The sequence below is a fragment of the Rattus norvegicus genome, chromosome 3, assembly GCF_036323735.1.
Source record: "Rattus norvegicus strain BN/NHsdMcwi chromosome 3, GRCr8, whole genome shotgun sequence".
Lineage (NCBI taxonomy): Eukaryota > Metazoa > Chordata > Mammalia > Rodentia > Muridae > Rattus > Rattus norvegicus.
Window position 1 is genome coordinate 135,564,417 of NC_086021.1, and position 26,403 is coordinate 135,590,819.

At 44.5% G+C, this 26,403-nt stretch overlaps 1 protein-coding gene across 2 annotated transcripts in view; it reads left to right on the top strand.

Moving 5' to 3' along the window:
* The window catches only part of Acoxl (acyl-CoA oxidase-like), a 305,952-nt gene that overhangs the window by 50,077 nt on the left and 229,472 nt on the right, over positions 1–26,403 (top strand). For both annotated transcript variants that reach the window (NM_001106508.2, NM_001415677.1), the window contains 4 exons: positions 1,484–1,598; positions 2,310–2,396; positions 4,032–4,104; positions 7,609–7,741. In NM_001106508.2, the coding sequence (NP_001099978.1) occupies positions 1,484–1,598; positions 2,310–2,396; positions 4,032–4,104; positions 7,609–7,741 (408 nt within the window). The remainder of the gene's footprint in view (positions 1–1,483; positions 1,599–2,309; positions 2,397–4,031; positions 4,105–7,608; positions 7,742–26,403) is intronic.

The following is a 26,403-nucleotide window of genomic DNA, read 5'->3' on the forward strand; positions in this document are numbered from 1 at the left end:
GTGGTCAGTACCTTCTTCAGGAGAAGTTTAAGGGTAACCTGTGTGGTGAACAAGTCTGGGGAGAACCAAACCTCGAAGGCAGAATTTCAGTGGGATATTGGTATTGGTTTCCAGACAGTAGGAAAGAGAATCCTGGGATTGAGCAGAGGCTGAAACCAAACCCTGCTGCTGTGGCCGTTTCTTCAGACCAGGGTTAGTTTCAGGGTATTTGGACTTGGAATTGTTGGCTATGTTATTGCGACAAACTGCACAGGGCCGTCTAAGATTTCCTCAGAAGACAACTCCTTTACAAGTGTTTCTACTCCAGGGACTTGGGCACATGACTCTTGCCTGGGACATTGGGGGACTTAATTTTATTCACTGACTAGCAAAATGTTCATGGCAGGTTTTGAGACAGCCAGTCCAAGGCTTTGATGGCTGTTTTCTTCCCTTTTAAAAATCAAAATTAAAATTATTCGGGGGTGATATACTAAGCAATGCCAGGAATAGCTCCTGGGCACCTGCTTTGCTTACAGCCAAACACATGGCTTTGGCTTCTGATGAGTTGGTTACTATTTAAACTAAGTACTCATCATGGCTTCAGGCTGGCCAGGTCTGTGCAATAGTGGAAGGCTTGAGAACTCAGATTTATCTAGAAGCAGAAGACAAAATGAAACATACATGTGTGTACTCTGGGACAAACCATTCAGGGCCCCAGATCATTGGGCTGTTCCTAACGTTTTCATGGGCACCTCATTGGTGAGGTGTTTGAGGGTAAGGAGTGTGTGGAGAGCTAAATCTACCACTGCCACCCTCCCCCGTCTCCCGTGTGTGTGTGTGTGTGTGTGTGTGTGTGTGTGTGTGTGTGTAAGAGAGGTGGGGGGACATGGGGATTAAACCCAGTGCCTTGAACCAAGAAAGCATTCTATCACTGAGCTATAACCTTGTCCCTTCATTTTTATTTTGAGAAAGGGCCCCTTGCTAAGTTGTCTAGGCTGCCCTTAAATTCACTGCGAGGTTCAGGCAGTCCTTGAATTTATAGTTTTCTTGCCTCAGTCTACCAAGTACCTGGGGTTGGGTCCTATGCCATCACATCTAGGTCTTGTAAGGGTTTTGATGTTGGGTTCTTTAAAAGTGGAAATCTCAGTATAGCATAGTTGGATGAGAAAAATTGATAATTGAAAAAAATACCAATGCATTGAAACAATAGCGAGATTGGAATAGAATGAATGAATGAAGAATGAACACTGGATGCTTCTTTTCCTGATTGAATTATGCACAACCTCCCCACTCCCTAAACTCTTTAATATCCACTTGCAAGCAAAGCAAAGGTGGAGTTGAAGTATACTCATGACCAAGCAGTACAAAGTTAAGGCAATGGCTTCCCAGGAGCCTTCACATCTCTCCCTGATACACAGCCCTGTTATGGTATTTATTGTGTTGAGCTAGGGGTTGGAATGAGCCACACGGAGGCAAGCACTGTGGTTTTCACTCTTCCGTGCAGGAGTTTGTGATTGACATGCCATGTGAAAACGCCCAGAAGATGTACATTGGCAACGCCATGCATGGGAACTATGCTGCTGTCTTCGCCCAGCTCATCATCGAGGGAAAGTCTCAAGGTTTGCTACCAACATGACTGGAAGAATTCTCTTTGCTACTGCTGTTTTCTCATCTGTAGCATACAGATGAGAAAACATTTCATACAGAAAATGCACCTCACAGAGCCAGTTTTATCTTGCAAAAATATATACTACTAACTTTATCTTTTATATAAAGTGATGATCAAATTTGTTATTGCCTGTTGACATTAGTCATTATTGTGGGTCGTGCATTGTACTTAATGGATTTGGAGAGTAAAATAACTTCATATTGCTCCAGAGAAAGCATAAGGTTTTTATTTTTTTATATCTATCTATCTATCTATCTATCTATCTATCTATCTATCTATCTATCTATCTATCTATCTATTTTGAGACAGGGTCTTGTTGTGTAATCCTTGCTAAACTAGAACTCTCAATGAAGACGAGGCTGTCTCAAACTTACAAAGACCCTCCTGCCTCTGCCTCCCAAAAGTGATCATTAAAGAAGCATGCCACCATGCCCAGCTTGAAGGTTTATTCTTTACGAGGGAGAGTCTAAGGCCAGCTATGTAGCTTACTCTTATAATTCCAACACTTGGAAGGCAGAGGCAGTTGGATCAACTTGAATTAGAGGCCACCTTGGCCTATGTGGTGAGTTCTAGGCCATTTAGGGTTACACAGTGAGACGGAGTCTCAACAGCAGTGAAAAATGGAGAATCTAATGAGGGTCTGTTTCTGTGCCTTCCTTAGGGCCCCATTGTTTCATTGTTCCTATCAGGGATGAAAATGGAAACTTGTACCCTGGAGTGACAGCTATTGACATGATGTACAAAGAAGGTGAGTTTTCAGGTGACCCTCCTCTGGGTTTCTTTGTGCATGTTGTCTGTTCTCTGGCCCTCACCACAGTCAAGGAGGATCTAACCGCCTTCATCTCCAGGAAGCCATGCTGGTGGATCCATCTCTCAGGAGAGCATGCGTTGATGCTATCTCCCTGCTTCTCAGATGCTTAGTGACAAGGAAGCTGTGTCTACAAAGGATGCTTCAACTTCTCTCTCCTTGTACCTAAGGCAGGCTACAGCTCTCTGGTGCCTCTTCACCTCCAGATTGATGTTTGTGACTGACCCAGGACATTTCTAACACAAGTGGGCCCTCACAGTTTTGGAGGATAGAGGTCCGAGATGAGGGAGTTGCCAGGGTTGACTCCTTCTGACAGGGGCAACGGAAGGTTCTGGTCTAGGACTCTTGCCTCCATTTATGAATGCTACCTTCACATGAGCATGTAGCCTCCCATCTACCTCCAGGTTTCTTTTTCTTATAAGGACTCTTCATTTATATTGGCATCCACCTTAATGGCCTCATTCTAACTTGGCTGCCTCTGTAACACCTGTTTCTAAACAAGGTCATAGTACAGATATGGGCTTAGGACTTCAATCTATGAATGGGGTAGGGGGAGGTATACAATTCATCCCATAGCATTCAGTGAAACCAGGTTTCCAAGGTGAAGCCAGCTAAAGAAAGGAATACAGGAGTTAAGGATAAAAGAGAGAAGAAAGAGAGGAAGGGGTAGGGGAGACATAGCACTGGACAGTACAGGAATAGCCTCAGTCCACTCTTGGTATAGGCAACCCCTGCTGCTGAGTGTGGGCCCTGGCAAGTGCTGTGAGAGCAGAGGGACAGGCCACTGCTTTTGAAGTCATGCCACACGTTGAAAACACAGGCAACTTCAGAAAGTCTGCTTTGGTTCCCATGTCTTCTATCCTTGACGCTCACGAGTTCATCCATGTCTGAGGAAGTCCAGAAGGGGAGGAAGCAGGAGCTGTGTGTGTGCAGAGGCTGACTCATCTTCAGTGTTCCATGCTTTCTCTTACCTGGAGCACTGCCTTTTAACTCCTGTTTATTTATTTCGTTTTAAGTTTTATCTTATGTGTACGAGTGTTCTGCCTGAATGCATGTCCATGCACCGAGCGGGTGTGTTTGGTGCTCAGGGAGGTCAGAAGGTCCTGGAACCGGAATTGCTGATGGTCGTGAGCCACTACGTGGGTTCTCAGAGCTGAACCTGTGTCTTCTGCAAGAGCAACAAGTGCTCTTAAACTCTGAGATGTCTCCCCAGTTAGCCTGAACTCTCTCCTTTTAATGATGTTTGCTGCTGGGGAGGAAAATGTGCTCCAACAGACCCCAAACCCGAGTGCCTAGCACATTGCGGGCTTCGAACAAGGAAAACCACGTCATTGTTTTTCATTCTCTTTTAGGGTGGGGGTTGAGGATGGGCTAGGTGAGTCTGAGTCAGGTCCCACCACCTCCCCAGAACAAACAGACAGCATCCTTACTCTGTCCCCTAATGAAAGAGCACCTCCAGTTCTGGAAATGTTTAAGGTTTATGTTTTGGGCCAAGAAGTAGCTGAGCCCGTCTTTGGGATGGTGCAGAGCTTTCCCCTGAATCTGCTTAATTCTGTCTTAATTCTGTTCTTCCAGGTCTGAATGGTGTGGATAATGGAATTTTGATATTTGACAAGGTTCGGATTCCAAGAGAGAACATGCTGGATAAGTGAGTAGTTTTCTCCTTAATATCGGAATAGATGACCTGCTTGTTCCCTCAAACAAGGCGCCGAGTTTTGCAATCTCTCTGATTGCAAGATCAAGTAGTGAACCTCTGAGTGTTTCCACAACTAACTGGGAAAAGTAGGTAAGCAAATAGAGAAAAAGTTAAATGCTCCAACATGACATTGGTCATATGTAATGACTGTTACAGTTTAATGGACATTCCTAGACTTTCCTCTATGGCAATATGTCAAAAAAAGGAGATCCACATTAGAATTTTAACAGAATATCCATTGATAGATTCTGTTCTTTTCAGAACTGGTAATTTCCATCTGACATTAAATAACAGACATTCCAAAGTACTATGCTAAATAGTCTATAAATTATGTACCCAATCTCTTGTTATTGGGTATTTAACTTAGATTTTGGCAATAATAAAAAAACTGATGAACTCCTTGCTTCCTTTGTGGATATGAAAAGTTATGATTACCACCTTTCAAATATAATCAAAACACATAGTATGTGTGAATGAAATTCTTAAAGAATAAATATAAAGTACTCTATTAAAAAAATCACCTGGAGGGAATGCCCAGGCGATCACAGGGCGGTCAAAGTCAATTAGTGTGGTGAAGGGTTCTCTCTCTGGTAAGATCCACAGTGGCAGTCAGGGTTAAAGATGCTTTTCATATATCCTACGAAACAGCACTTACCTCAGTGCCTCAGCTGTGTTTCCTGTGAGCTGTAAATCCTGAGCCACAGCTGTACTTAAATCACTGGTCAAGCCGGAAATCTGGGCATAAATAAACTGCCTTTTTGGCTTGCTGTGGATTTTCTCCTTTACTTAGCTTTGCTACTTACAAGTTCATGTCCACAAATAATTGTAGTTGATTACAAAAGTCAAAGAAAACCGTGTGGGAAACAAACTTAGAATGTACAAAATTCTGTCTGTCTCCCACCCCATGAACTGTTGTTGATAGAACAGAAACAATGAAGACAGATGTCCTGGAAAGTCAGCAGCCACCAGTGCTGGCGGAGGTCAGTCTGAGGCCCGTCAGCCTTCCCCAGAGGTGCATGTCGACTTCCTAGGCACTTGGCAGCATCACCCGATCTGGGGGATGGAAGAGGTTTAGAATGGGTGGCTCCCCATATCCCATCACCTTAATCAGAGCTTAGTGTTGGTTCAGCCTCAAATGACAACTGGTTAATGCTAGGGGATCACCAAATGCAGTCGAGGCTAAAAGATCAAATTCAGCTAGATAGAAAAAAGAATGCTAGTTGGCTTGTATTGTTTGTAGGTAATGCGTTACTTTGACAAGCAAGATTTGATTTATAGCATTGTTTCATTACCATTTAAGTTGCCCCCCCCACCACTAGAGAACAACAGTGGCCATATGGGGTTTTGAAGGAGCAGTCTTTTAGGGGGTCTTGGTTCACCAGTGACTAGGAAGTGAACTAGTTAATAGGTGTAGATAAATAATTCTGTAAGTCTCTCTAAAATGCCGGCTGCCATTTTCATTTTTTTTTTTGCAGAAACTAGTAAACTCATCCTAAAATTAATATGTAGTGATAGGAAAACCCAAATAAAAGAAAGCCATATTGATAAAGAAGAACAGAGTGGGAGGGATCACACTTGGATCTGAAAGCTTGTGACAAAGCTGTGATAATCTAGATTGTATGGCACTAGCATAAGGGTAGCTGTATGGATAATGGAGTAGATTAGTCTATAGATAAATCCTCATGCTTGTTGATAATTCCTAGACCTCCAGAGCACCAAGACAAAGAGGAAACAATAGTCTTTTCAACAAATGGCTGGACCCTTATCTCATACTACCCAACATACAGTTACAAGACAACTGGGGTATATATACACTTAGTTACCTTGGTCTCATCAGTGAGTTATAAATATGACACCAAAAGTACAGCTAACTAAAGAAATAGTAGGCCAATTGGAGTTTATAAAAATTTTTAAAAACTTAGCGACAACAATCTTTTGAATTGAAGAAGTACATCATAATGAAGAATGAAGAAATACATCATAAGGGCCTAGAATCCAGAATGGGAAACTATCCTACTTAATCAAGATAGAGAAAGAGTTAACAAACAAAATATGAATAGACATTTTCCAAAGAATATATTCAGATCACTAGTAAAGCATAAAAGAAATCGCAATACTACCACTGTCATTGGGAGACTACTGTCAAGTCACAGCGACATACCATTCTGCACCCTTTGGGATTGCTATGGCAAAACATAGAGACAATACTAAGTGCTGCTGGAGACATTAGAACCATCTCATATTGTTACAAAATATCTTCATAGATTTGGAAAGTCACTTAGCGGTTCCTCAGAAGTTTTAAGTTTGGACTGGAGAGATGGCTCAGCAGTCGAGAACAGAGGAACCAGATTCAGTTCCCAGCACCCACACAATGGCTCACAATTGTCTGTAACTCCAGTTCCAGAGGATCTAATGCCCTTTTCTGGCCTCAGTGAGCTCCTGTACTCAAGTAGTGTGCATAAACTCATGCCAGCACATATACATAAATCATACATAAATCTTTTAAAAAACTTTGAAGTTAAATGACCCAATAGTTTTATTTCCAGATACATGTGTACATCTGTATATGTGTGTGAACATGTATACATACATATATACATATACATGTATATATACACACATATAAACATTGTCCATGTGTTCATTGAAATGTGTACATCTATTTGTCTTGAATAAACTTAAGCACAAATGTTCATAGCATAGTTATTCATAAGATCCCTAAAGTGGAAACAGCTCTAACATCTGTTAGCTGATTAATGCTAAAAGACATCTGGTATACCCATTGAATGGTAAACCATTCATTCATAAAAAAGTAAGAAATACTGATATAGGCTAGAGTGTAGGTGAGTAATCCTTGTTCTGAGTAAAAGAAGCCAGACCCAAATAAATATTATAATTTGATCCCATTGACGAAAAGACTAGGCTGATCCTAAAGACAGAAAGTCAGTTCCTAAGGACTAGTGGGTGCAGGTGGTTCTAATGGTGCGAGGTTTCTCTTAGCGTGATGAAAATTTGGGAATTGAGGAATAATAACAGTTGTCAAACTTGTGAATATCCCTAAACCCACCAAATCCAAATGCTGTAAACAAGAGAATTTTGTGGGATGGGAATTGCATCTCATTCTTTTTTTAAAAAGCAAGCAAGCATGTGTTTGCACATGCAGCCACTGGGTTTGGTTTGGTTTTGGAGAGCTGCTACTTCATGTAGGCTGGCAGTGGTGGAGAACCTGTTCTTAACCTTCCACAAGTCCTTCCCAGCATTTCTTACCTTCCACAAGTCCTTCCCAGCATTTCTTACCTTCCACAAGTCCTTCCCAGCATTTCTTGCAAGAAGCTTTCAGGATGCCCACTTCTGTGTTTACATGGGAGTCATACAATATCGCATCTAGTAGTGCCATGCTTGTGTGATGTTAAATCCCAACATCTTTTTTCACCCTGCGTCCATATCTCCTCACAGGTTAGGTTCTGTGACTCCAGATGGACAATACCACTCACCTATTCAAAGCAAGAGTGCAAGATTCAATGCAATGCTGGCCATACTGACCCCTTCAAGACTGGCAGTGACTTTCCAAGCGATGGGTGCCATGAAGGTAGTCAGCTCTGATTTCATTGAACTTCACTGTCTGTTATTTCCAGAATGAGTAACGGTGTCAGATGCTAAGATTCTTAAACCACAGTTAATATAATGGGGCCAGAGATATTCGTTATATGCTGAGGAGGGCCAGTTGATGACGAGTATAGAATATTTCTGCATCCTTGAGACTATATCCATCCATCTGCATCACAGATTTGTGTTGCTAGGCATAGTTGGAAAAGCAGCAGAATCACAAAAGAGAGATTGTCTTATTTAAAACATGTACAGTGAGGGATGGCAGCTCCAGGAGGGGAGACTGATGGGTGATTTTTTTTCATGTTTTCATTTTCTGTTCTGCTGAACATTACTATGGGGCTAGCACTGATTACCCAGTGGATCTGGAGAGCCATAGTTCCTTCTGGGTGGTCTGATGACTAGCATGCGTTCTTTGTTCCTGTCAGGGTAGCTAGCTGTATGAAGAGGCGTGTGGGCTCAGAGGAGCTGGATCCCAGTCTTATCTCATGTGTTCACAAGTGAAGCTGTAGGGAAGTTATCAGTCCTCTCTGAGCCTTGGTTTTCTCATCAATAAAATGGAACTGATGATGATGGTGAGGTAAGAGGCAAGGGCTAAGAGTGCTAAACTGTCAGTAATGTGGTTCTAACCCCTGCTTCTGCTATTACTGGCAGAACAGAAATTGACAAGGAATAAATGGTCACTCCCATGCCTACAAAACTTGTTTCCAAGTAGTGCGATCTGAAATGCCTTGGGCTCTTGGGTATCTAGAATAAACAACAGAACTAGAATTGTCCACTGCTCTGCCCAATAGACCTTGTCAGCCAATGAGATTATCCAGTGTGCTAGTCAACTTTCTGTTGCTGTATGAGGAGTTCTGAGGCAATTGGCTTATGGAAAGAAAAAAGTTATGGAGTTTTAGCCCATGGCCAGGCATCCTGCTGCTTTAAAGCATTATGGGTTGAGGACATGCCCAAGGAGGCTCCTCAGGTCATGGTGTCTCTGGGAAGCAAAGAGAAACACGAAGCATCCGTACCAGTTGTCTCTTGCTATGACAAAATAGCTGATCAGAAGCAGATTGAGGGGAGGAAGGGTTTCTTTTAGCTACACATTTCCAGCATATATGGCTAGCATGGGGGGTAGGGGTAGGGGAGGGGATGTGGCAGGAGCAGGAGATAGCTGGCCACACTCTGTCTGCAGTCAAGAGGCAGAGGGTAGTAGAGGCTTGTGCTCAGCTCGATCTCCCATTCTTATCCAGTCCAGAATCTCCGCTGGGATATTATTCACATTTAGAATAGATTTCCTCTCCTCAGTTAACTTCATCTAGATAACCCCTTGCAGACACGCTTAGAGTATTATTTACACGGTGATTCTAAATCTCGTCAAGTCGGCAGTCAAGATGAACCGGCTCTGGGGCTGAGCTCACAGTGTTGCTAAGGGCACATCCAGAGTGATCTCGCTTCCTTCTACCACCCCTACCTCCCTCCACCCCGGATTCTGAAGAGACTGCAGCCTTCCATGATCAGTGACACAGGCTAGATACCAAACTGTCAACACACGGTTTGGGGGCCAGCATTCAAGGTCCCAACTAGTGTCCAGGCCAAGAGGGATGCTTTACAGAGTCCAGATGGGATTGGACTTTGTGAATACTGCCCAGTGAATGGCATTTCCAGTGGCTGTGTTGCATAGTGAGTGTCCCCAGTGCAGATGTTTCAGAGAGACCCCCTCTGAAGCTCCACTTCCCCGGCAGCTCAGACGAAGGACGAAGGACTGGTGTTTCCTCCGCTGAAACCTAAGATGCTTCCGATCCTTCTGCTGTCGCTGATGAATGGAAAATGGATCCTTCCCTCCTGCGTGCATTCTTGACGGATTAGGAAACTGTCACCCAGGCTGTTCACGATGATATTAGCTCAAGGCTGGGCATGCCCAGTGCTTTCAAACTTTGCCCAGATGTCTGACTTTTCATGACTATCTCTCGTTTCCACGACATTCCTCAGCACATTGAGATTGCTCTCAAAGGTTTGTCGCAACAGCCCTCCTCTCCTTCGTGCCCAAAGTGCCAGGCTCAATTAAATGATCAAGAAAAACAGGAGGAAAAAGAAACCAAGATATTTGGGGCAGGGAGTCAGGGAGGGAGGCTTAAAGGGCCTTCAAAGCCTACTTGAGGGTAGCGCAGCTGGGAAGACTTTCCCGCCAAGTAAGGGAGGTGGGGACAGCACTGAGGGCGGATGCAGAGGAAGTGCGGATATAAACAAGAGGCAACCTATCCTGTTCCATTGATTCTGCATAAGGGAAATGTTTTGTTACAAGACATGTTGTCCCTACTTGTCAAGGCCTCTCCCCAAAGGAGACATGGGAGCTGTACCCTGTCCCAGCAGTGTCTTGTCTGGGGTAAGGGGATGCTACAGGCAGGGTTTGCTCTTTGAGAATGCCTGTATTGACAGGCAGGCACAGCTGTACCTGCCTAGCGTTGTCCCAGTCATCCTGTCCCCCCTACCCCCGTGACCTTCTAGTGCTCAAGAACCAAGTTCTCATCTCCTTTTGAGGGTCTTATATGACCTCTTACTCCTGATCTCCTTCTTCCCATTTGGCCCCGTTTCCTGATGATGCACCTTGCATTTCCTTACTGTGGGCGTGGTGCTCGCAAATGATGCTCTGCCACGAATGATTCCCCCCTCATCTTTACGTGACTCATTTTCACATTCGTTTCTAAGCAGTTGAAATTGAGCCTTCTTCAGAAATGCCAGGCCTGCACACGACCCCAGTGCTGCCTGTCTCTAAGACACGGTAGCTCCCCTTGCAGTGTGCTTTTGGTTATAACTAACAAAATGTTGCAAGAATGACACTGGGATCCAGGGGTTCCGCGTGAATTTTGGAAGATGGGTCACAATTCCATTCAGAAGGTACGACCAATCCCAATAGGATTGACTGGGTTTGGGCATTGTGTGTGCAAAGAGGCAACTCAAAGGAAACGGGGTTCACAGGAGAAGGACCCAAATTTGCTAAGACTGGTATCTACTGGGGATCTCCATGTGTCTGCACACAGGGGAAAGGTCATTTGAGGACAAAGTGGGAGCGGCTTTGGTAAACCACTGGCACCTCAGTTTGGGACTTCTAGACTCCAGAATGAGGGGGAAAATGTCTGCTATTGAAGTTATTTGGTCTGTTTCACTACCTTAGCAGGCTGATATACATGCCAAAGGACACAAAGGGTACTCCTTGACAGGCTGTCAGTCAAGAGTGCAGCTATTGGGAACCATCTCTGCCTCCTTCCCTCACCCTAGGGCCCAGCCCTGAACTAGGCAAAGAGAGGTACCCTATGTAAGGTTGTCAGGTGAGATTACTGGGTGGAATCAACATGAATGGAAACAGCTGGAATGTCGTGTCTGCTCCAGATGCCATAGTGAGGCCACTATGAGCAGGACTCAGGATCCAGCTTCTCTGGGTTTCCATTCTGTTCACATGACCTCAGAAACCAGAGTCTCTTTATTTCTAAACAGAACAAAACAAAACAAAACAAAACAAAACAGAACTGCTGTCAGACCTGGAGGAGTTCGCACATATATAGGGGCTTGCACGTGTACTCATATATACCAAAAAACATCACACACATACTGTTAGTCTGACAGGTATGTGGAAGCTCATAAGGCCAAGTTCAAGTACACTGATTATTAAAAGTGCATCTGAGGTCACAAGGGTGACAAAGAGGGGCAGTAACACAAGCTCACCCTTGGCATGGATGCTCAGACCAAGTGTGGGTGGTGGGAGGAATTTGTGAATGAGCTTTGCTGGCTGAGGGACTGCAGACAACATCAGTCATGCCATCTGGGCACCCTTCTGGAAACAGTGAAGTGCATCCTCTTGACTGAAGAGCAGAGACTGAATGGAGCCTCTTCAAATCATTAAAAGAAAACAAAAACAAAAACAAAAACAAAACCGTGTGGTAGGAAAGATGGCAGCAGCCTCTTCCACCTCCCAGACACACAGGGACAGTGGAGTTGGGGAGAGTGCTTTCATGGGGGCTTCCCACAGCTCTCCTGGGCTTACAGCATCGATGGTGAGCACTGGGACAGGGTCCAAGGAAGGACTTGACTCCGTTTTCTCCAAACTGCGTTTGGCCCCCCCATTGGTGGGCACTGTCTTGGGATGACTGTGCTTAGACCTGATTCTAAGAAGAGCTTGAGGGAATGGGAATCTCCTGAATGGGTCATGGGTCAGTGAGGATCCTTTAACCCCCAAGTGGGCTGGTGATGGAGTGATCCCTTGGGTCTTGCTCCAGCAGAGAGTTTACTGTTATTGACAGAATATTTACTTTTGTTCAGTCTCAGTGCAAGGCTTAACTAAATGCTAAATGCCATGGAAGACCTTTGGCCTCCCCCTCTCTTCTTACTGTCCTTCCATTTATCCTTCTGCCTATCTAGCACTCATCAATTCATTCACCTGTCCGGAACCTACCCACATACATGTCCATCTGTCCATATACCTTCCACCCATCAATTTTTATATTATTCTATCTTTTTAACCATTTGCCAAGATACCAATACAGCCTTCCATACATAATGATTTGCCCATCCATCCATCCTTTCCTCTCTCCTCCCCTCCCTTCACCTATCCATTCTGCCCTCCGCCCTATTGTACGTTTTAGTGGTTAATGGAATCTGTGCAACACAGTAGAGAAAATAACCTATCTCTCGGTATCACATGAGAACCCACACCCTAGTTGGAGATCTGGAAAGAGAGCTTGGAAGTACAATTGCTTCTGTGAGATCTTGCATGGGAACTATACTGAATGGGGCTTGGTTAGAGTTGACAGCCTTTGATAAGATTCATGTAACTTGGCCTAAGAGGGCAGAGCTGAGAGGGAGTGGGTGCCTATGTCAATGTCCTAAACATGCATGGTGTGTGTTTTGCTAAAACTAGAGAGAAATTCAACAGACACATATTCTTTTAATGTCGAGCCTACTGCTTACCTGTTCTCAGAGAGCACCATCAGGGAGTTGAAATCCATGGCTTTTCACTCATTAGCTGTCTTTATAGAGGAAGCAGCTGCTTGGGCAGTGTTATTCCTTTTCCATGTACACACACACACACACACACACACACACACACACACACACACACACACACACACACACACACACCACATGGAGAGCAGGGTACCAGGACTTGCTGTTGCTGAGAACTCTGGTGGGATGATGGTTTTAGCTTAGATGGTTCTGAGATGGGAGTTATATCTACATGAACTATGCACTTTCCATCTCCCGTGTGGAATCTCCCCAGAACCGACCACCAGAGGGCAGCAAATACCAATTTGCAGATTTGTTTCCTTGACTGCGTTTGCTTGCTTTGCTCTGGGTGTCAGAAGTGACTGGAATTTTGCTGTTGTCAGCAGTTTATTCAGCTTCTTTATCAACCACAAGTGGTGACTTGAAAAGGGCAGTGGTCACTATGAGAGTGGGGGTTCATCAGCTGTGTGATTGCCGGGCTGGGCTCAAGATCAAACTTGTAAATAAACTATGGTTATTTTGATGACTTCAGGGTATAATTTGACTCATAAAATGGCTCTTAAAAACAAAACAAACAAAACCAAAGCCCTTTGTATCACTTTGGATGGGTATAAAAATACTTACACAGTGTCATGTTGACTCTATGACAATTGTTTACATTTTTACAACAGAAACTTAAACATTTGTCTTCATTTTGAGACAGGGTCTTGCAATGTAGCTCTGCTGGGCTTGGAACTCCCTTTATAGACCAGGCTGGCCTCTAACTCAGAGAGATTCCCCCTGCCTCTGCCTGCCAGTTACTGGGAATAAAGGCATATATATACAGCAATGTTTGTCTTTAAAAAGATTTATCTACTGCACTTTCCCCCAAAGCAAGGAAGCCGGAGATAAGTACAGCTAGAGATAAGCACGGTGTGTTTAAAGTGCGTGATTGGAAGATCTTCAAGTGCAGTTCCTTGAACGTGTGCTAAATTCCTTCCCTTTCAGCACTGCCGTGATGCTAGAGATGACCTGGTGCATACCTCACAGAGACTCAGAGCATAGCACAGGAACTGTAGACCATTGAGAGGGAGCATCCAGGGTTACCCTGGCAAGGGGATAGGGGCAGGCGGTGGTGGAGACGCGGGGCTAACACTCGTAGAAGGAAAGCCCTAGGGTCTTTGTGGGTTCTAAACTAAGTCCCACAGCCCTCCAGGCTTAGGATTGAATCTAAGGATTTGTACACGAAGAACACAAACTTGGCCGCTGAACTGAGCCCCGCCCCCACTGCGTGTCTTTTATAGAAATATTTCCGAGTGAGGCCCCTTGATCCCTGGTAGAGTAACCCAGAGTTGGCATGCAGCCCATCTTTCCTGAGTCACACATCCAGGTTGTGTTTACAGAGGGACACTCTCAGTGTCTGTGGCAGGAGTGAAGTTTTTCAGTGCTGAAGGAGAGGGAAGTCCTTGGGCGCTCCTCCCTGTTTGATGTGGCCTAGGAACTTTAGCTGCTGCGACTGTGCCAACAGTTTAAGCTTCTCCTCAGTAAGTCATCGGAGGCCAAAGAGGCCTCTGGGAACCCAGCCTTCTGAGGCTCCAGGTACAGCTATGGCAGCCATGGGGACTGCAACACACGGCTGTAGACTGTTTTCAGATGTTCTTTGCCTGAGTCCTTCTAGGAAGGGAACTGGTCTTCCTCAGCTCAGTGGCCCACTTACCTGGGACAGGGGGTATCTGGGCTACAGCTGTAGGGAGCTACATCACCATGGAGACTGTCACCCTGTCACTGCGAATCATCATTGTCTGTGCCGCCTGGAAAGTTGGATAATGATAACCGATGGCTGGCAGGTTTCTGCCTGAAGCCATTTCCATGTAGGATGAGCACCTGTGAAGGGGACTGTCCCTTTTCTTCACATTTCACTCTGTCATGCTTCTGTTCCCTTGCTTTAGTAGAGTCACAGAGAAAGGGATTGAAAGAGAAAACCCACAACTGTCGCTGGCCTTCGTCGAGCGCTTCCTGTTCAGGAGCAACATCTGAAGCCTGTTACACGCAATCACTGTTCAGTCATCTTGGCCCACCTGTGAGCTGGATGCTCTCAGGAGTCTCGAATTTAGTTGAGAAATACTGGGATTCAAAACAACAAAGCAGTTTGCCCAGAGTTTCTCAGGGCTCATAGTTCACTGGGGTCCAGTTCTTAACCCCAAAGGCAGGGTAGTTTTCAAGTGATGGGCCTTTGACTGCCTTGCATAAGCCTAATCCACAGTTTCTCTTGGATCACTAGTACACAGTCATGTTTGCTTTGATTAACTGAGCTCAACTGAAGACTTAAAAATTATCCACATTGAAAAATCAGAGAGATTCTACCCAAACTGGAATTTGTCAGATGTCCTCTGGTTAGTGGCAGGGCCAGAATCCAGGCCTCTACCCCATCTAATGGATCCTCTGAGGTTTTAAGAGCGGTACCTTTCCCTGGTCCCGAGCATTTGTCTACCAGGAGGGCTAATGAAGGGATGAGGCTGAGGCGTCTTTAGACTGATGCTCATTTAAGAGGAAAGGGGCCATTTGTGGCAAACATTTGTGGAAGGTGTCCAGAGGAATTTTTAAAAACTCAATCCATTGTAATAATTGTCTATGTCTAGTCTATAATAAACTTTAATAGGTCCAAAAAGGCTTACCTTTCATTGCATGTATTTAAAAATTCCCTGGGCCATTTCAGTCAGAGACACAAAACTCTGAGAGGAGGAGCAAGGTGAGAGTTTGTGGTTTGTTTGTGTTTCTGAATTTCCTGATCCATTGATTTTTGGCATTTCTACAGCTTTGTTGTGAGGGGTGAGAGTTCAACTCTGTGAAACCCACCCTGATTTCCATTTCACCATTTTCCTTTAGTTTCAGACTTTTACATCATTGCAAATCCTTATAGTCTACCAGATAACCCACAAACATCCTGCAACCTCCCATTTCTGTTCCGACAATTCAATTTCTTGATTTTATCCACTCTCCATTTTGGTCTGAAGAACTGTTACTCATTTTTATACTGTGAAAACTAAAACATTGAGTTTTCTTCTGTATTTAACACCTAGCTTTTGCTTTTTGGTTACGTTATTAAGGTCAGGACTATGCAGAATGTGAAACACATATGTTCCCTATATATATCCGACGTCAAAACACTTTTACAATGTGAAGAACAGTATCCTAGCATAACTGTCTTACACGCCATAAATTAGTAAAGTTCACGATACCTGGTGTTTACATTGTTATATTTTTATAAAGTTTTTGTTTCTCCTCCTTGGAGAAATACTCGGTTATATTTTCTAGTTCATTTTATCTTGTTTGTTTTGATAGACTTCTGGTAGTAATTAATCTTCTTAAAATGTCTTATCTTTTTGCTGGTTTTCCTCTAGTTTTGTTGCAATACATAACAAATGTTTGGAACGGAATGTGAATGCCAGTATTTTGGCTCCTTATATGTCATTGTGGTCTTTTTTATTTTTCCCTCACTTATGACTGATAGTTTACCTGAGACTTGTAACTTGAAAATAACTTCCCCCAAAACTTCTGTTTCTCCATTATCATTTTGCTTCCAGTCTGTTTGTGGGAAGCTGTGTCTCTGTAGTGTGCCTGCACTTTTTTTCCTTCTGCGAGTTGTTTGTCTTGAGTGTGTGGGGATGTCTTAGTAATGTATCTAGGTTTGGGTTTTCATTCATCCTGTGTGGCATCTGGCAGGCCCTTTCAATTTTTTTTTTTTGGTTCTTTTTTTCGGAGCTGGGGACCAAACCCAGGGCCTTGCGCTTCCTAGGCAAGCGCTCTACCACTGAGCTAAATCCCCAGCCCCAGGCCCTTTCAATTTTAAAGCCTTGGTCTCCTTTCCTCTGGGGATTGTTGTCTTTACTTAGAAGTCTACTTATTTAGAGGTGACTTGGCACCTCTTTTGTGTATTCCCTCTTACATTCTTATAGACTTGTTCTCTAGGAGATATTTTCCTGATTTTACTTTTATTTGCACAATTGTGTTTACTTTGTAAGGGTCCTTTCTGTGTTGTCCATTTGTTTGGAGTAGTCTGTTGTTTTCTAGACATAACTATGGGCTGAAGATGAAGAGTTCTGCTCTGTGAGTCAACTCTTTTCTGTAAGAGCAATGGGGTTGACTATGAAAATAAAAAAGGTTGAGACAGGCCAGCAGTTATAGTCAGAATGATATGAATACTGTTATGAGTGGGGTCAGAGAATCACCAAGCTTAGCTTCAACCATGCACTGAGGCGTCCCCCAAAGGCCTCACACTGAGGTTTGAAACCCAGGTAGAAGTTAGTTGGTAGAAGGGACAGTCCAGGCATGGAGGACGCATGGAGTCACAGAGTAGTGAACAGTGTGGTCTAGTTGTGGTGCCACACAGGAACTAACGTGGGCTAAGTTTCCCTGCGATGCTTGAAGGCAGTGGATAGCAGGGAAGCTGCAACGGAGGCTCACATGCAGGAGGAAGAGGGAGAAGGTTGAATATTTAGACTCACTGTCCTGACAGCTGGCTAATGGATGGGGAGCAAAGCATTGACCATTGGAACCACCATAAAGATCTGAAGAAGACATGTACATTGCAAATGGAGAAGTAGCAGGGAAGGGAAAGACCATGGCATATGTGGAGAGGCCAGATAGAGAGGGCTGGGCTCGCTAGAGATGGATCAGGGGTGGGTCTTTCTCACGGGGGTGATGGGTCAGGGATGTGTCTGGGCTCGCTGGGGTGATGGGTCAGGGATAGGCAGGTCTGGGTTGGGTCAGTGTATGGCTTGAATTTTCCTAAGGAGTTGAGGAGGAGGATATCTTCTGCACTTCCACAGCAGAGACTCTTTCTTAAATGTTCAAAAACTCAATCCACCATGTAGCAATAATTGAGTGACTTGCCTCACCAAAGAATTTAGGAACAAGAGGGCAAATATGATGTTTTTTGATAACCATTGTCCCTTCTGAACTGAGAACAAGGCTTGGTACTAAATGTCTAGTAAATAAATCATGAACACATGATGGATGAATGGATGGATGGATGGATGACTAACAGCATTGAAGGGAGAGGTTTCTTTGGTAGAGAATAGATGAGTTCAAATCATAATGCTATGGGGATTTGGTGTGGGCCACATGGCTTTCTATTTACTACCTATTAATTAATATTATTTATTATCTCCATATAAGCCATTTCGTGGCCTTCCTTTTATTGTTTATTAGTATTACTTATTGTGTATTTATTTCATGGAACCTGGGGCCTCGTGGCATTTTAGGCATGCACGATACAACTGAGCTGCTTTCTCAACCGTTAGACAGAGGCTTCTGAAATATATGAAGAGCCCTAGACTCCTAAGTGAAACTTATAGAAAAACAGACATAATACTTCCATTGCCAGTCCAGAGCTGTGTTATAATCTTGGGGCTAGCCTGCCCCCGGGGCATTTCAGTCTGGGCAGTGAGTACGAAGGCAGAGAAGTCTGTGCTTATTTCCTACAGTGCACATTTGCTCCTTGGCTACCCTTGCAGACTGCTCGTCGATGAGCCTCCTGGGTCTGACGATATTGTCAGTGTGACTGAATCGCTATTCTGGGCAGATGACACATAGCCCAGGGACTGTCTCTTGTTCTCTAAAGACGACTGTGTAATAGGATCACAGCTTCATAGTGCACTTCAGGCCACACTGTGGAGCAGCTGGGCTAAGGGGCTTTATACCTGAGTAAGAGAAATTGATCCCAAACCCCAGTGACACAGATCTTATTTTAGCTCTTCAAACAGACTACACTGTCACTTCTACACAGGCTACACTGTCACTTCTGCACAGGCTACACTGTCACTTCTGCACAGGCTACACTGTCACTTCTGCACAGGCTGGTCCTCCCACCTATGACTGATGCTTCCTTTCTTAGGCACTGGTTCTATTAAGTGGATGTTGTGTATCCTTCAGAGAACTTTCCTTTACAGAACTTTCAAAGTGCTTTGTTTATTCCAGTCCCTGATGTGAACTCTGTATTTGCTACCAGAAGGTGTGTGTGTGTGTGTGTGTGTGTGTGTGTGTGTGTGTGTGTATGTGTGTGTAGGGGTGTGGTGGTGAGGGCATTATACAGTACCAGGCACATAGGAGACTTTCAGTAGTTATCTGTGACTTGAATGTAGCCTATCACAGTATCTCTATGCTAAGGAAGTCCGGGAGAACAGAGGGGAGCTATGCACAGTGGTATCTACAATGGAATGGACTCCTCCTCTGTACACATGTTCTTACTCAATGTCTGCTGCAGCTCCACCATGATGCCTCTTTACAAATGGAAGACAGGCACTCTGGGAGGTGAGGTGGCTTGGCAGTGGAGTTCTGTGCCCAGCCTTGTCCTTCATTGACTTCAGTCTCTACAAACTTCATGTTATAGCTGGGCATAGTGGTGCATAACTTTAATCCCAGTACTCAGGAGGCCTGGGTAGAAGGATATCTGTGGGTTTGAGGTCAGCCTAGTCTACATAGTGAGCTCTATGATAGTCAGGACTTCTCTCTCTCTCTCTCTCTCTCTCTCTCTCTCTCTCTCTCTCTCACCTTCCCCCCACAAAACAAACTTCCTCTTGTCTCTGAGCCTTTATTTTAAGGCTCATTGTCTGACTAGAGACATAAAGACAGAAATATGGATATATTGAGCTCTAAAGGAACAATATTTTGGGTTTTTAGAAATGTAAACGCTTGACTTTTGGGCTGAGCTGAACCACGCAATATTTTAAAAATGTCCTCCTGTCAAAAATGTCCTCCTGTCCATCTCCTTGATTGTGTTGCCTGAGTCTTGAACTTGACTTTTGTGTTCAGGGATCTTCCAGGTCAGGTAATCTGAGTCAAGGGCATTAGCTCAATATTGACCCGATAGAGTCATGTTTTCTTTGTGAACTTTCATCTGGTAATAAAGTTGGTACGGGCAGACTTTTAAAAAATATTTGCATATCTCATTTCCTTGCCTAATCAGTGTTGTGAGAATAATGTCCTACTTTCCATGCTTGAGTGATCAGCTGCGGTATTGTAAGGCACCAGGGGCCGGCTCACTACAGCAATTTCCTTTTCTTACATTTTCCATCTCATCCCAGCTTTGCTGCAACCCACGTGCTGGACTTTCGGAAACAGAACTCATCCCACCAGCAAAATGATACCATCTGGGCACGGCATTTGCCCCCAATTTAAAGGGCACCTTTCACAGATGCATCATGGGTCCAAGCATCCTCCTTGGATGTGCTTAGTGAAGGCGTATTGGATACCTAGACTCCACGTTAAAAGTCCTTTAAGGAAAGAAGAGAGAGCCATTAGGTTTAAGGATGGCTTTTTTGTTTTTTGACATGTCCCTATGATTACTCATGACCTTACAAATTGTTTAGTTTATAGCTCACAGCTAGGCTAAAGATGTCAGATGCCTCTTTTCATCCCCGTCCACTAACAGTGTATTTAACACCTCTGCCCCCAAGGTAAGGTAGTGAGGACATGTATACTAGTGACATTTTGTGATAAAATACCTGACTGAAGCAACTAAAAGGAAGAGAAGTTTATTTTGGCTCACGATTTTACAGAATACAGTCCATCATTGCAGGAGAGACATAGGCGAAGGCTTGGTCCATGGTGATGGGAATTAATCATGGAGCTTGTTCCCATCTATTGCCCACTTGGAGCCAGAGAGCTTGGGTTTTGGCTGTAACCCTCAAAGGTCTGCCCTTACCCAGTGATCTGCGTGATCCAGGCAGGTCTTCCACCCTAAAGGTTCCACAACTTCTTCATTCAGCATCACCAGCTGGGTACTGAGTTTTCAAACATGGGTCTGTGGGAGACATTTCATATTTAAATCATAACAGAAACCTTTGGCTATTACCAGCTCTATGTCTTTCTGTCCTGAATGTTGAAGAGGTCCTGGTGAAGCATTGACAAGGAATATACTCCTTCTGAGTTGCTGTTCAGGGTGTCCACCCTCCCCTTCCTTCCTTAGTGTCTATTCATTAGTGAAGGTGCTGTGAGAGCAGACAATTCGGCAGAGCTGCACATGGAGGACTCAAGCAGGCTTGTCTGGGATCCATGGAGAATCTGGACCACTATAGGCAGCAGGGTTGGGATATTCTCTCACTTGGGGGAGAGGCTCCCCTTCTCTAGGAGAGATGCCTTTAAAGCTAGGTGATGGTATTGCCTCTAGGGCCCAGCATCTGCCCTACCCCAGGTCTCCTCATTGCCCCGGGCCAGCTGTCATTGATTTAGTTCAGTTAAGAAAGTATCTCTAAGTGTTCTCCAGGCTAAAGTTATTGCCTGCTGTCATACGAGCAGCTCATGCTTAAGATGTGGGGGGGTCATGCTCTACTTCCTTAAGGATGGGCTATCCACATATATTATTTGGAATTCTTCTCCATAAATATTTGCCTCTCCTTCATCCTTTATTATTTATTTATTATTTAGTCACTTCTTCTTTTTCTTTTACTTCTTTGTCTCTCTGGGACATGGTTTCATGTAGCCCAGGTTGACTTCGAACTCACATATAGTCGAGGTTGACTTTGAACCTGCTCCTATCTTTCCAGGGCTTGGGGTACAGGTGTGTACCGCCATATCTGGTTTGATTGTTTGTTTGCATCATTATATGTTTATGGAAGTTTAATTGATGTTTTGGGTTAGAATCTAATTCTATTCCTTTTATTTTGTTGCTTAAAAATTTTCAGCTGTGCCTACTGGAAATTCTTTCAGTTGGCTTGATTCTCTACATGGCCATGTGAGTGTGTGTGTGTGTGTGTGTGTGTGTGTGTGTGTGTGTGTGTGTGTTTGTGTGTTTGGTCTCTCTTTCTAGCACTCCAGGGTACTCCTCACTCATCTTGTATTTTTTCCTGCACCAGGGTAAATCATTTGTCATTTTGAGAAAGCAAGACTTGGGCTCTGTGTGTTTTGTTGCTGCAAGGAAAGTGCATATATATCTGTGTATGAGTAAAATATATTCACTTATATCTCTATTAAACTAAACATGAATTTATATTATACCCAAACTCTGGTTATTTCCATGTAGATATTCTAGACTTTTCTATGGTGACTGTCGTAGTTAGGGTTCTACTGCTGTGAACAGACACCATGACCAAGGCAAGTCTTACAAAGGACAACATTTAACTGGGTCTGGCTTACAGGTTCAGAAGTTCAGTTCATTATCAGCAAGGTGGGGAGCATGGCAGCATCCAGGCACATGTGGGGTTGGAGGAGTTGAGAGTTCTACATCTTCATCTGAAGGATGCTAGGAGAAGACTGACTCCAATAGGGTTAGGAGGATGTCTCATTGCCCACACCCACAGTGACACACTTCCTCCAACAAGCCACACCTACTCCAACAAGGCCACACCTCCAAATAGTGCCACTCCCTGAGCCAAGCACATTCAAACCACTACAGTGACTTATGTGCTCTAACATTGAAAACCCAGGCTCTAACCACCCGCCATCCATCGTAGTGGTAGCTAGCTTTTAGAACTGTGAACCACATGGGATGCGCTTAGCTACAGCTTGGCTTTGCAGTTTTCTTAGCCTACTCTAATCTTCCCTGCTCCACAGTTAAGTTGTTCTGTGGTCTTGGCTCTTCCATTAAATCCAACACTTCTTCTGGACTCTCCTTACCTTCTCACTCTTTATTTACTAGTTTTTAATCTTTCGCAATCCCATACATTTCACTTTCTCTCTGCGCTGTGAGATTCTGTCATGAATCTGCAGATGCAGCAGCAGACAGAGTAGGCTCATCAGTCCTAATGCTGTGTGCCTTTCCTCCCATCTTCTATTGAAGGAATCCTCTCTCTCTCTCTCTCTCTCTCTCTCTCTCTCTCTCTCTCTCTCTCTCTCTCTTGAGACAGGTTTCCCTGTGTAGCTTTAGCTGTTCTGGAACTTGCCCTGTAGACCAGGCTGGCCTTGAACTCAGAGATCCACCTGCTTCCCAAGTTCTGGGATTAAAAGCGCACATCACGGTAGACAGGCTTTAAACTCTTTCAACTTGGATCTGTCTGTCTGTCTGTCTGTGTCTATCTGTCAGTCTACTTATCTATTTAAGATTTACTTATTTTGTGTATATGACACACCAGTAAAGGGGATCTGATCCAATTGCAGATGGTTGTGAGCCACCATGTGGTTGTTGGGAATTGACTCAGGACCTTTGGAAGAGCTGTCAGTGCTCTCGATTGCTGCGCCACACTCTACCACGTCACACCGACTTGTTGAGGGGACTCCCATGGGCTATCACCAACTCACACCGACTTGCTGCTCAATGTTCATTTTAGGTTTCTATGTTGAGTATGTGGGGGGATGGGGAGGAATGAGTATTTACCTCTGCTTGATACTCATATTTCTTTGTTTAGTGACTTCCTTCTATACCACTTGGGATTTCTATTTGCTAAGTGTTTTTGGTTACTTTTATGGTTGTGGCAATAAAATACCTCGACAAAAGCAAGTCAAAGGAAAAAGGCTTATCTGAGCTCACAGTTTGAGGGTATAGTCCAGCACGGCAGGGAAGTCCTGACTGCAGGAGGTTGAAGTACCTCATCCTGCAGCACTACATGTAGGAAGCAGAGAATATCGATGCTTGTGTGCTAATTCCTTCTTCCTTTACACAGCCCAAGCCCAGGGAACCTCACTGACCTCCTTTACCGTGATTCTTGCCACCTCTACCAACCAAATCAAGATGGTCCCTAACAGGCCGGCCCAGAGACTGACCTACTGTTACCATCCCCTCCCAGTTGAGTCCAGCTGCTGTCACGTTGACAGTCAGTGCTACCTAGCACACACTAAGCTCTTTGTCCCCTATCCCCACCCCAGGGTATCCCACTGTCAAGAGTGTCCACGCAGGCAGGTGATGCTCTGCCAGGTGAGGCCCTGAGAGCTGCCTCACCTCAAGAGAAGCTGCGGCCTTAAGTTTAGAATGTAGAGCTTGATTCTGCTTTGGTGTGTGGAGCAGGACAGTGAGGAATGGGAGTAGAGGTATTCTTTTCCATTTGTTTTGTGCCTGAGGTCTAGGAGTGGCCTGTTTTCTTAGGTAACTAAATGGCCACTCTCCGAGTTTTAGTGTTAATTCTGTTAACACCCATCAGTTTTGCAACTTGCCTTTCACACCTGTCTTTTGGATATGACTTGCTAGGTTTTCAAAAAGTAAAGAAAATGTCTCCTTATTACACACACACATACACCATTCCACACGTGTGTACACACATATGCACAAACACACATGCACATACAGACAAGTGTATGCTGTTCTTTTCCTAAGTATAACTGTGTCACTTTCTCTAAAACATTCACTTCTAGGAATTGAGGAGACATAGCACCCCGACGTGAAGGCGGTCATGACAAACAAATTGCTACTTTTCTTCTTGCCTTGCTGTCTTTGTCTCCTCTTGGTAGGAATGAGGGGAAAGAGCTGGGTGCTGCTGTCCAGGGGCTATGAAGCCTGCCCTTGGCTTTGATGACGTCGGCCCCTCCTTGTTTGATAACAGGGCGGGCACACCTCTCCCTGCTGAATGGCTGGTTCTCTGACAACTGCACAAGGGGTGAGTTCACAGTGACTTCAGTCATGAAGTTGAATTTAGGACATTGGGATGGCATTTAAAGGGCACACAGATGGGCGGTGTTTCACTCTGAGCTGTTAGCGTTGCTTCCCCCGCCAGCATGTCAGTGCCGGCTCATCAGCGCTGAACACACGGCTGAGAGCTTTCCATCCATCCCCACATCATCAAACTGAAGCCCTGGAGGACCACAGAAAACCCTGGAGTTTCTGATGCTGTGGGCTGGGGCATAAGAATTTACATTTCTCATGAGTTCATTGGGCAGGCTAATACTCGTGTTTAATTTAATCTGTGTAAATGATTCCTATGAAGCAGGGAAGGGGGTCCACATTTCACTGTAAGGAGTCAGCAGCAAGGGTCAAGGGACTTGGCTCCGAAATTCTCGACTCTTTACCACGAGCATCTCTTGGCTTAGCAGCTACCTTAGTACAGGAAGTAGGAAGGGGCTAAGGAGTCCCTGGGAAGACAGGCAGGGGTCCAGTGGGGGCTGATGTGGTTTGAAAGTTAGGCAAAGGCTCAGACGAGCTGAGGAGACTTATGTGAAGGACCAGTCTTGGTGAGTGCTGGGGGTGGACAGAGGCCCTGGTCTCTCAGAAGGAAGCCTTTAGAACAGCAGGGAAGGGGTTAAAGGAATCTGCTCTGTAGATCATCTTCTACATACCCACCCACCTTTGTTATGAATGTGTCATGGCTCTGTGGAAAACTGTCTACATTGAGGCTGTTTATGGTAGAGTCTGTGCACAGTACAGGTGTTTGTGTGATCTCTCCCTGCCATGGCACTACTTACAAGAGAATCTTTCTGTGTCATGGCCCCATGACTACTACCCTGCCTGTGGGTGGTACTCTGTGTGCTGTGATTCTCTGTAAGTCTCTCTCTCTCTCTCTCTCTCTCTCTCTCTCTCTCTCTCTCCCTCTCTCCATCCGTTCTCCCCCACTTCTGTGCTTCTGTTTGAGTGACACTCTAAGTCCCACCCCCTCTTCTTACATCATTGCTCCTTTTCCATGTTTTATAAAAGATGGAAGAAAAATTAAAACCTCCAGAAAAAGAGACACATGCCAAGACTTCCTTTTCAGTTAATTTTGTGATGTTTTAATATTTGGACACTTGAAATGAACAAACAAATAAACAACAAACAAAGAACACGCTCCAGTTAGAGAAATCCCCACGTATGTGTAGGAAAGGGAGGGAGGCCACTCTAATTCCACACGGGCTCTTCCGATCTTAACATGAGCGTGTGCGTTCAGGTCTGGAGCTTTGGGGTGAGTTGGCAGTGTGGAGACGTGTATGGTGAGGTTGTAGACAGGTGATGGTCTCCTTAGCCAAATCGTACTAACATTTTTTTATAGATCACATATATTTGAAAAATATTCAAATCATTATGAAACATAGGCATTGTCATAATATATCCCCCGTTAGCCCTTCTTGAGAAACTGGGAACTCTGGTCTAGAAGCTGTCTGCCCCGAGGAAGGGCCAGGCTCCTGGTTATGCCACCTTCAGCACAGGTCTTCTGGCCCTAGAATGTACAATCACTGGTTTAGAAAGTTCTAGACTTGGAGCACCTTCCACCGGTTGGATTGAGGGACACTGGGGCTTACTGGAGGTTCCCCTCTCACCTGTCAGCCATATGTGTGTGTGAACCCAGGACCTGTGGTAGAATGGGTGTTTAGAACAGACACTTCCTGGTAATCTATGAACTTGGAAGGAAATTTCCTTGGCACCTTCCGTGATAATTCAAACCATTTCTTTCTTTCTTTTTTTTTTATTTTAAAAAATACAATGTGTTTTAAAAATGTGATTTTATAAATTATCATTATTTTACAAGGGCCATGTTGTCTACATGGTGCTTTATAGGGAATATCTGGCCACAGCTGGAGCACTTCTGGGTGTTTTATGGCAAATTATTCTCAGATTACCCTTTAATGCAGGAAGGGCTGCCTGTTGTCTGAGCTCCCCAGGTCATACAGAAACCCCCAGCCTTGATACAAAACAGCTGTCTGTGTTCCAAGAAGGAGCACTTCAGGCAGAGGCAGAAGGGAAAAGGTTTTCACGGCTGGTGGGGGTTTTGAAAAAAGTTTAAATTACTCTTTCCTTGCTGTTAAAATGTGATTTAATTTTGTTACCAACAAACTTGTGTCAAC